Source organism: Monodelphis domestica, chromosome 2, assembly GCF_027887165.1.
Source record: "Monodelphis domestica isolate mMonDom1 chromosome 2, mMonDom1.pri, whole genome shotgun sequence".
Classification (NCBI taxonomy): Eukaryota; Metazoa; Chordata; class Mammalia; order Didelphimorphia; family Didelphidae; genus Monodelphis; species Monodelphis domestica.
In genome coordinates this window covers 383,968,572-383,980,917 of record NC_077228.1, presented here as the reverse complement: position 1 = coordinate 383,980,917, position 12,346 = coordinate 383,968,572, and the positions used below count along the sequence as shown (strand labels likewise).

The 12,346-nt window shown below is 36.0% G+C and overlaps 1 protein-coding gene across 1 annotated transcript in view; it reads right to left on the bottom strand.

Moving 5' to 3' along the window:
• The window catches only part of NT5DC1 (5'-nucleotidase domain containing 1), a 266,402-nt gene that overhangs the window by 100,238 nt on the left and 153,818 nt on the right, over nucleotides 1–12,346 (bottom strand). Inside the window, exon 8 of the mRNA XM_007484456.3 lies at nucleotides 7,116–7,213. Within this exon, the coding sequence (XP_007484518.2) occupies nucleotides 7,116–7,213 (98 nt within the window). The remainder of the gene's footprint in view (nucleotides 1–7,115; nucleotides 7,214–12,346) is intronic.

Here is a 12,346-nt window from a genome sequence, read left to right as displayed (position 1 = left end):
AAGCTTTAGTTCTTGATGTCTATCATATTAACTTTCTGGAATTCTGTTACATGAAATAGCACATTCTCTGACATAATATAGCAAATTATTTTAAAAAGAACATTCCTCTTTTAAAACGAATGTATTCAGTTCCTTTTATTTTTGGAGAAAACCTAGCAAGATAAGAAAATATATAATCAGGCATAACAAATTGATTATTAAATGTAAAGAAACTTATGAGTCAAAGTCTGTATATTTATGAAAAAATTTTAAAAAGATGTTTAGGTTCACCTACCAAAACTACTTTTTAAAAAAGAAAGATAGGAGTAATATTACTCATTTCATTAAATTTCTATTCTTCATCCTTGTCAAAAAGTGATTAATCTTTAGAAGAGAATGAACATGCTAAGCTCATATTCTATTACATATTTATATGGAAAAATTTTAAAATAAAATAATACTTCTAGGGGAAATTAGAAGACAATGTCCTTGTGAAATTCACAAAATAAAAGGATAATTTGGGGGAACATGTAATTTATGTATATTTGGCTCCACTAAAGTTGCATAGTGAGTGATTCTTCACCATGGAGTGAGGATAAATCAGGGTTCCTAGCGTCTATATCAATGTAGTACAAGTTATTCTAGGGACTACTAACATGAAAAGACAATGAACATGATTTGATTACAGATTGTATATCTGTTTTACAATGTTACAACCTGTGGTCCACTTTAGCTTATTCTGAAGAGCTCTCACTACAAGCTGAATTTTTTTTACTAAGGAAATAGGTCACCCCCTTAACAGATTTTTTTTTTTAATTCTGGCGATTACAACCCAATCCATGAATCATCTCTCCTCATAAGCCATGCCTCTTGTTAGTATTGATACTATCAAGATCTATCTGATTTTATTACTCAATCAAGTGGCCACTAGGATGCTTACAAAGACAGACAAATAAATGTAGATCAGTAATTCTAAAAATGCAGCATAGTAAATACAGAGACCATCCCTAATTGACCATGATGGACTCCTAGGTTATTTGCACGAACTTATAATAGAAACAATTCTGGAGTTTTTGTGTCTATGGAAATGGTTTTTTATCAGGGAGTAGAAATAAAAGAAAGGAAGCCAACATCTATTCCCTTACCTCAATATTATTTCAAAAAGAGTTGGAACAAGAGAGATGGAGAGAAAAATTTTACTTTGTTTACTACCCATACTCTATACTTTTGTGCACTGTCATCCAAGGCCATAAGTATTACTGTCTCTTCTGTGAACTACTGGTTTCTTCTTTTCCAATCATTCTTATGCTATACCTACATGAACAGAATTAGTAAGCCATTTGTTCCTTCCCTTTCCATCCTCTTCTCATTGTTACTACTAAAACAAAGTTTCTTAAGAATCACTTCTCTTGTATTGGCTCTGGAGTCAAAGGACCAGGTTTCAAATCCCGCCTGTGTGATACTGAGAAAGACCTTTAACTTTCCACTTAGTTTTATCATCAGTAATATAAGGAAGCTGGATTAGATGATGTTTGAGAGTCCTCCTAAATGTAGACTCACCACCCTATATTCCATCATCTGAGAAGGGGCATGGGTAGTTAATCTACAAGGGCAATTGCCATCTTTTTCACCCATGTATGTATAATGATTAATTAACATGTGCCTGAAAGCTTTATTGAAAGGTAGTTTTTCCACTGTTAAGATACTATCTTCTGCTCTGTTACCAGAAATTGTGCTTTACATAATTCTAAAAATTTATAATAAAGAATTGAACATTGTTTTATAGTTCTCTAATGAGCAGAGGTTCTCCAAAAGCTAATGTCACAAGTTCATTTATTTCTATATCATCTTTGGTCAGCTAGTGAACAACTGCTCCTTTTAATTCACAATCAACTTAGGAAAACTAAGGCAATATAGGAGGAGAATAAATGCTGAGTCAGTTCTGACTTTTAAAAATACTTTTCAATGGGGGGGGGTATTATTACCATTAATAGTTGACATTTCCTTGTCAAGATGGCGGCGTAGAGTCAGCAAAAGTTCAGACCTCTGAAAATCCTTCCTCACCAATTAAAAATCAAATGCTCCTAGGGGACTGAAAAGCAAAACTAACAAAAGGACTGAGCTAAGGAACCCTCCTACTGGACTCAAAAGGTACATCCCCAAAAAGCCTGAATTCAAGAACTCTTGGGTTTAAGGGGAAGGAAGAAGGAAGGTCCCAGGACCCCTCCCCCACCTACAGTGCTGAGCCTCCAGCCATGGCTAGAATCTCTGGGTGAGCAAGGGAGCTAGTGTAAAGGGAGTACCTTGAGGGCAAAGCTGTGGCAGGCTCAGGGCTCTGAATGGCTAGAAGGAAGCTAGAGGAGAAGTAGAGAGGAGGTAGCTTAGTAGCAGCAGCAGAGACAATCCATATTCCCCCCAAGCCCCTTCCTGAGGTTTTGGCCTCGGGACACATCCAGGTCTGCAAGATCAACTCCACTGGGATTAATCTTATCAAGCGTTCAGAGGACAGGGAAGCTCAAGTTCTAACACCCCTCCCTCACAGACTGCTCTGAGAGCTTTGGTGACTAAGCTCCAAGGGTTAACCCTGACAGAAAAGCCCAAACCCACAGATCCACCACATAATGACAGGAGCAACAGTACAGGCAACTAGAGGCAAAAAGAAGGGGCAAATATGAGCAAACAACAGAAAAAGAAAATAGAAATTACATTCTACAGCTTCTATCTAGGCAATGAACAAAGAGCAAATGTAACATAGGAGGATAAAAAAACACTAAGCAAAAACACAGAAACTCCAGTGAATTGAATACAGTCTTTGGACGAACTCAAAATACAATTCAAAAAACAATTAAAAGAGGCTGAAGACAACTAGGAAAAGAATTTAAAAAGCAAAATAAGTCATCTGAAAATAGAAAACAATGTCTTGAAAGCCAAAATTAATCAGCTTGAAAATGAGGCAAAGGAGATGAAAGATCAGAAGGAGAAGGATGACCAAAAAGCCAGGGATGAAATTTAGTCTTTAAAAACCAGAATACAACAATTAGAAGCAAGCAAATTCAAAAGGAAGCAGTAAACTATAAAACAAAACCAAAAGAATGAAAAAATTGAGGAAAATATGAAACACCTCATTCACAAGACTGAAGATTTAGAAAATCATTCCAGAAAAGACAACTTAAGAATCATGGTCTGCCAGAAGACCATGACAAAAGAAAAAGCCTGGGCATCGTACTACAGGAAATTATCCAAGAAAACTGCCCCAACATTCTAGAACAAGAGGGAAAAGTGGAGATTGATAGAATCCACAGATCACCTTCTGTACTTAATCCCCAACTGACAACACCCAAGAATATTATAGCCAAAATCAAGAAATACCAGACCAAGAAAAAAAGTATTGCAAACTGCTAAGAAGTCATTCAGATACCATGAAGTTGCAGTTAGGATAATACAGGATCTGTCTGAATCTACATTGAAGAACTGAAAGGCATGGAATATGATATTCTGGAAAGCAAGGGACTTAGGTCTAAAACCAAGAATCAACTACACAGCAAAACTGACTATATTCTTACAGGGGAAAGTATGGTGTTTTAACAAAATAGAAGAATTACAAGAATTCGTAAAGAAAAGACCAGACCTGAACAGAAAATTTCATGCCCAAACACAGAACTCAAGAGAATCATCAAAAGATAATTAAGAAAGGGTGAAAAAACAAAACCAAAACAAAACAAACAAACGTTTTTAAGTGACCCAATAAGTTAAAATGATTATGTATCCCTACAAGAAAAGAGGATTTTTGGTAAGTCTTAAAAATTGTTATTATCACCTGGGCAGCTTAGAGGGAACAGTGATAAACTGTATAGGATGAAACGCCAAGATATAAATATATATATAGATATATGGATGCATAAATATACATGTGTGTGTATATATATACACACACAACTAGAGTGAAAAAAGAGGTTAATACTAAGAGAATTGGGAAAAGAAACAAAATGGGGTAAATTTTTATGTCACATAGAAGCACATGGCGGAAGGGGGAGAGAACATCAATACACTGGAAGGGTAAAGAGGTTGGAGATAGGAAATACTCAATTCTTACGTGCATTGAAATTGACTAAAAGACGGAAGAACAATCAAATACATTGGGGCAGAGAATTGATTTGCTCCCTATAGGGAAGTAGAAGGGTAACAAATGGACTGTTGGGGAGGGAAGCAGTACAAGGGAGGGAGAGGGTGGAGGGGTAGTTTAAAAAGAATTTAAAGAAAATAAGAGGGGAATAAGGAGGGAAGGGGTAGAAAGAGAAGTAAAATAAGGGTGGGAATTAGGGGGACCGATTAAAAACAAAACACCGGTGTAGAAGGAAATAGTGAAAGAAGAAAGGGCAGGACTAGGAGTGGAAATCTAAATGCTGGGAAATACACAGCTGGTAATCATAACTTTGAATGTGAATGGAATGAACTCACCCATAAGACACAAGCGAATAGAAGAGTGGATTAGAAATCAAAACCCTACCATATGCTCTTTACAAGAAACATACATGAGGCAGGTAGACAGACATAGGGTAAAAGTAAGCGGATGGAGCCAAATCTATTTGGCATCAACTGAGAAAAAGAAGGCAGGAGTCTCGATCATGATATCTGACAAAGTCAAGGTAAAAATAGATCTAATCAAAAGAGATAAGGAAAGTAATTACATACTGATAAAAGGCAGTATAGACAATGAAGAAATTTCAGTATTCAACATGTATGCACCAAATGGCATAGCATCTAAATTTCTAAAGGAGAAATTAGTGAACCTCAAGGATGAAATAGATAGAAAAACTATACTACTGGGAGACCTGAACCTTCCTCTATCAGAACTAGATAAATCAAACAAAAAAATAAATAAGAAAGAGGTAAGAGAAGTGAATGAAATGTTAGAAAAATTAGAGTTAGTAGATATGTGGAGAAAAATAAATAGGGACAAAAAGGAATATACCTTCTTTTCAGCAGCACATGGTACATTCACAAAGACTAACCATGTACTAGGGCATAAAAATATTGCAAACAAGTGCAAAAGAGCAGAAATAATAAATGAAATCATTTCAGATCACAATGCAATGAAAATAATAATTAGTAAGGGTACATGGAGAGGCAAATCAAAAATTAATTGGAAATTAAACAATATGATTCTCCAAAATCAGTTAAAGAACAAATCATAGAAACAATTAATAATTTCATTTAAGAAAATGACAATGATGAGACATCCTTTCAAAATCTATGCAATGCAGCCAAAGTGGTACTCAGAGAGAAATTTATATCCTTGAGTTCATATATTAACAAATTAGGGAGGGCAGAGGTCAATGAATTGGGTATGCGAATTAAAAATCTAGAAAGTGAACAAAAATCCTGATGAAAATTAAATTAGAGATCCTAAAAATCAAAGGAGAAATTAATAAAATTGAAAGTCAAAGAGGTATTGATTTAATAAATAAGACTAGAAGCTGGTACTTTGAAAAAACAAGTAAAATAGACAAAGTACTGGTCAATTTAATTAAAGAAAAGGAAAGAAGAAAACCAAATTGACAGAATCAAAGATGAAAAGAGAGACCTCACCTCTAATGAAGAGGAAATTAAGGCAATCATTAAAAACTATCATGCCAAATTATATGGCAATAAATATGGCAATCTAGGTGATATGGATGAATATTTTCAAAAATATAAGTTGCCTAGATGAAGAGGAAGAAATAGAATACCTAAAAAAACCCATATCATAAAAAAAGTAATTGAACAACCCATCAAAGAACTCCCTAAGAAAATAGTAGATATTTCCTGAATGCCAGGAAATGACTGTTTTGGGTTGTGCTGGGGTATACTTATGTTAAAGCATTAATGAATATGAAATGGCATTGGTTTGGGGATAATCTGAGGCACAGAATATTCGTACATTTCTTTCTTCTCCTACAAGACATCAGCCAAAGTACAAACTCTTCAAATTAGGCATCTGCAATGTTTCCAAACTACCTACCAATAAGAGAAACTAAAAACAAAAAACAAAAACTATTAGCTGTTCTCATCCTGATATCTTCTGCATCTTTAAATTTTAATAGGTCTGGAAAGTACTTCCTCCTCATATCTTTTGCTGAAAATCATTATCTTTCTACAAGGTTCACCTCAAAGATCTGTGGATTTAAAAGTTGAAAAAAGACCAAAGTGACCAACTGTTCTACCTTCACTCATTGTACAGATGAGTATACTGATGCCTACTGTTATGGTTAAATGATTGGTTCGAGGCCACGCTCACAGTAAATGACAGAGCTGGGATTCCAATCCAGATCCCTTTGACTCTAAGTTCAGTGCTATTTCCACTCTCTTTGACTCCTCCGTCAATCAGTTAACTAACAGGCACTTTTCTACCACATGCCATGGAGATTTCCCCATGCTCCCCAGCAAACAGTGTACTTTTTTCCTCCTCCATCCTTGTCCAGATGTCGTCTAAGTCTCTACCACACACTACCCCATATTGTACTATATCATATCCTCATTATGCCTGTTAGAATGTGAGTTCCTCGGGTCTGAGATTGTTGTTTTCCATCTTTTTATTCCCTATGTTTAGTAGAGGGCCATGTACAGGGACAGGGGTTGCTAAATGTAAATGACCGAATAAGTAGCATTCAAATAGAAAAACTAAAACTGCCTTTTATTTTATTTTTATATTCTGTCTTAGAATCAATACTAAGTATTGGTTCCAAGCAAAAGAGTGCTAAGAACTAGCCATTGGGGTGGGGTTAAGTGACTTGCCTAGGGTCATACAGCTAGGAAGAGTCAGAGGCCACATTTGAATCCAGGGGTCCTTGTCTCTAGGCCTGGCTCTCAATTTACTTAACTTTCTAGTTGTACCAACTGCCCTATCTTAATAGGAAAAAATGTCACTCTATGTGTTCCCTACATAGGCATTCATTTGTTTTTCTCTCCCCTATAATCTTAATTTTGGTTTCTTATTTTAGGGGCTGTTGTTTCTATCCTGGTAATAGTATTCTATGAGAAATTTCTGAATAATAAACTTTGCTATTATAGGTATTTTTTTACTTTGAATGAGATTTACAAAACTTGGAAGCAAGATATAAAAACCAGCAATGCCTATATTAGAAAGAAATACTTACCAATTGTTAGAAATAGTCTCTTATTTGGTTGTTGAGAGAAGAAACCAGGCTTCAGTGCATTTGAAATCACAATATCAAAAATATCTGTAAAATCATTCCTATATGACAAGAAAAAAGGAGTAAAATGTCCAGTGAATGTATTGAAGATAGCTGGATAAAATCCATAAACAAACAACAACAAAAAAACCCCTTTGAACTTCTATTATCTGTTCAATGTAACATAATTTCTTAAGTTAAATGAGGACAATTAACTGGCTCAGTAGATATAGATCAATTGAGGAGAGAGTATATATTTATCCATTTTAGGGGGAGAGTGACAGTGGCAACTAAAGGCAAACCAATTTTAGCCCACTTAAAGTACAGTACCATGAATATAGAAGTATCTTATTTCTCTCACTATAAAATCCTACTCAGTGACAACTTTTGGATAATGTATTCAGCATTTAACAAGCACTTCTCTAACAGCAACCCCTTGAAGTATAATTACTTCCTTTTTACACGGAGGAAAATGAGTAAATGGTTTGCTCAAGATTGCCCAAGCAGTAAGTGATACAATTCCTGCTATGCCAAGGTAGAGTGATGCTCTCACAGAACTTTAATATGAGGAATACAGTATAATTCAATATTATTCAGCGTCTATTATGAGAGAAGCTCTAGGGGAATAAAAGAAAATATTGGCCCTTTAGGAACTTGCATCAAATAAAAAATGGGATCAAAGTGTAAAGGGTAGTAGGATAGGCTTTCAAAGACCAGAAAAAAGAAAAAACAAATAACAACAAATAGAAACTTAAATCATGGGATGTCTTCAAGTAATCAAATAATTAATCAATGCCACACTATTCATTGGTGCTTATATCTGTGTGAGGCACTTTAAAATATTAATAACTACAGAAGTGCCTCTTTATCACAGTTAAATTAGGCAAGATAACCCCCTATTTTTGCTGCTGATCAATGATTTTTTTTAACCTTTACCTTTTGTCTCAGAATTGATGTTAAGTATCAGTCCCAGGTATAATTATTTTATAAATGAAAATCTGTTACCCTAAAAACAAACTACATTTCCCGGGAGCCCACTGACTTCCTGTTGTTATGTACTTCCTGTAGACAGGGGATATTGGGCTGGGATGTGGAGGGTCCCACCCTCTTTTTGGCCCTGTTGGCAAGCATGGCGGTAGCAAGTGGGGATTTTGAAATGGTTGATCAGCCATGGGCATGTGGTCTTTATTTTGTATCCCTTTTATTTCTTTATTTCTAATGATCATTAATAAATCTCCTAAAATATAGTATTTTATTATTGAGATTAATTTTAATTTTCACATTGATGGCAACCACTAGTCAGAGAAGAACCTCTCAATTTTTTAAGATAGCCTAGATAAATTTTTTTCTAGCCACATTTCTCCTGCCAAGGTATTTCTCCCACCCCATCCACCCTCACAAACTCCTAACTCTCTTTGGAGATGCTGTCTTTTCCTTTCTCTACTTTTTGCCAGATTGCTCTCCCTACTGGCCAGGTTATTTTTAGCAGGAGACTCTTGGTGAGGAAGAGATAAGCTGCTTCTCTAGCCTATCTGCTTAAGCCCATGTCCCTCAGTTCCTCAATGCTGCCTCTGGCATTACTGCTCCTGATTCCCCTCGCTCTGGCTGCTAAATCCCAGTGGCCTGCTTCTTGCTCATGATCATTCTCTTGCTACTGCTGGTGATCCAGATTCCTGGGTTGTCACAGGCATCTGTTCCTGATCTTCTTGATCCAATTGCTCTTCCTCCCATTCTGGCCCCAGCCACAGCCCCAGCCCCAGCCCAGTCTCAGACTGCTGGTAGCTGCTGCTGTATCTTCAGAACTCACAAACTTGGAGCCACTTCCCAGGCCAATGGTAAAAACCCAGGATGTATTTTCCTAAGGCAATGATTAGCCACCTAATTCCCTCTCCACGTGGCTGGGGAAACAAACTGATCCACAGCATTTTACCTTGGGGGGAGAGGGGGTAAGGGAAGGGAATAAGGAAGTTACTCTTCAAAACAGGAAGCAAATTGCAAGCATGGCACACTCTATGACAGAGCAATACCTTGCATATTTCAAACAGCTTCCAGTTTTAGGATGTTTTCAACCATTCATGGGTACACTGATCCTTTCAATTATCTTGCCTGGGATTCGGAGGAGAAATTAATTTCCCTACAACACTTTACCATTTGGGCCTGTCCAATCTCTAAGATTCATCCAATTTGATATTCCTCAACTCATGTTTTCCCTCACTATGGGAAATACCACAGTTCTAAAAAAGTAATCTGCAGGGATAGAGAAAGGAGACTGGAGGGGAAAATTTTAAGCCTTTTCAGACTCCATTGTTTTATGAAAGTCTATGTATTTTATTGTATTTTGCTGATTCTCTGCTTTACAATTTAATTCTGTTGTTCATATTCTATTCTATTACACTGAATCAGTTTAATCTACTGTGTTTTAACTATTAGATATATTTATTACTATTCCCCTATAACTACTGAACAAAATATTATAAAATATTACAAGTCCATAAGCAACTTTTTCTTCCATTTTGGCTTTGTTAAACTGTCACATAGGTAATGATGGACACCATCAACCTGGTTAACAACCTTTAGAGAATTTAATGAGCTAATATCTCAAATTGATTTTAAGGGGTCTTTAGATATGAATTTTAGATTTTTTAAAAACTTTTTTTTTAACAATCATTTTGCCTGCCTCTGAGTTATTTGTAACAAGAGGTAAATGACCCATTTTAGTAGTTGAAGTGAAGCACTATTATAATTCCCACTTCCTGCATTTTTAAAAAATGTGAATGGATGGGACATAATAGTCTCATACCAAAGGAGCAGGGAAGTTGATCCCAGGGCATGGTACCCCTGGATGGGTTCCAAGAGGGAGCATCTCTCATTTGTAATACTTCAGCTCACTCAACCTTTCTACCAGAATGATCTAGCTTCTTGGTGACATTTTTAGACTCCTCTGCCACATTTTGGTAATGATGGTAGTAATATATTTTTTTTTAATATCTGAGCCAAGGTTAAAACATTGCTATACCTGAAAAACTAGTTTTAAATGTTACACAGCTGACTCATGTGAATCTTATAAGAGAGTGGGTTTGTTTGCTAATGTAATTAAGTGGGCCATTATAACTTTGGGGATTTTGATACCTTTTGAATGTGCATTACCTGTTGTACTACTGCTCTTTACAAAAAACTGTTAGTGGATCATGGCCAAGCTTGAAAAGGAAATAGATCTAATTTTTTGGTGAGAAACCTTTGTATTCTACCTTTCCTTAGCTGGCACAGTGTGTCATTGATTGTAATCTAAATGATTTTTATTTTTAAAACTTTTTTAATTATTGTTTTTGCTTGCATATGCAATATACTATTTCAGTTTTATTTTTTTCTCTCCTTTTTGTATTTGAATCATGTCACCAGTATTGAGAAAATTTTAACTTTTTTTGATTTTGCAGTAATAGAAGTTTAAAATATATTTGCACTAATGTCAATGCATACCTAAAGAGCTTTTAGACTTTAAAATAATGACATTGATTGTTTAAAAGAAATTATGGGACTTTGCTTAATGATTCTGTCTGATTCCAGGAAACGGAAATACAAAGAGAACCACTGAACAGTGCCAAAGAAGCACAAAGCTAAACTACATAGTGCCACTCTAACACAAGGTCAAAAAGACCAACCAATCACATTGGGACTTATGAAATTTTGAGCCAAGACAAGAGGACTTGAACTTATTTGGGGTTCAAGGGAGCGACTGTTTTGACACATATGCCAAAGGCAGGTCTTCACTGTAATATTTATTGGGAAAGGAAATAGGATTGGGAAAAAAGGGATTTGGGAAGGTTTGTATGGAGGAGGTTGAGGGCAGAGAGGGAATATTGCTTGGTGAGGAAAGGGAGGGAGATGCCCCCTGCTGAGAGGAAACAGCAGGGGTCCAATAAGGTCTGTTTGTCTTTGAATGACTGAAACTGTCAGTCTAATTTCCTTTCCACATCCTTGTCCCACATTCTACCAAGTATCTCATATTTGGCTCCTACCTGGCTCCTATAATCTGGTCCCTTTTCTGTCTTTCATAGTGTGGCAAACTTTCTATAGCCCTGGCTACTGATTGGGTAAATGCACAGTTGCTTAAATCACTTTATTTGGGCCATGATTCAAGGACTTGTCATAGATTTATTTTTCCTTTACTTAAAATGTTTATACATAGGACTTTTATAGTATATATTTAATCCAGATGTTATTTTTTCTCTTTTATTTGTTGTTTTTGATTTCTAGCCTGGGAGAGACAGGAAGTATATGTCTATATGTATTATATATATATAAACACTTTTTTTTTTATATAAAGGAATTGATATTATATTGATCAAATGTGCAGATGACATGAAGCTGAGAGGTACAGCTAAGAACCTAAAAGTCAGATCAACAACTAGAAAGATCATGGGGAGAAAGTAAGAGACTGTATTTAATACTATTAAATTGAACAGGGATAGGGGATAGCTGCATAGCTCAGTGGATTGATAACCAGGTCTAGAGATTAGAGGTCCTGGGTTCAAATCTGGCATCAGACAATTCCTAGCTATGTGACCCTAGGCAAGTCACTTAACCCCCATAGCCATAGCCTAGCCCTTACTGCTCTTCTGCCTTGGAAGTGTTGATTCCAAAGTGAAAGGTAAGGGTTTAAAAAAATTGAATATGGATAAATGTAAAATTTTGAACTCAGATTTAAATAATCAACTTTTAAAGATTTGAATGGAAACATTTTGGGACTCTTAGTAGATTACTAGCTAAATATGAAAGAACAGTGTGACGTGGCTGTCGAAGTGACAGTCAAGTTAGCTAACCTAAGCTTTGGAAAGAGTGATAATTCAGGCATACTGTACCTTGTTAGGACAAGTCTAGACTACTGTGTCCAATTCTGGCTGCCACATTTTAGGTAGGACATTGATAGAACATGTACAGGAGGGAGATAGGAGTAGTGAAGAGGAGAATATGAAGTCATAGTAGCATCAATGAGAAGAACTGGGGATCCTTAGAATGAGGAGGAGAAAGACCATGGGGAACACGATCACTACCTTTAATTTTCTGAAGGAACAGCAGATGGAAAGAGGGCTAGATTTGTTCTGCATGGCCTCAGAGAGAAGAACTAGGAGGAGTAAATGAGTGAAAGTTACAGAAAGGCAGATTTATGCTTGACACAAGAAACAAAACTTCTAACT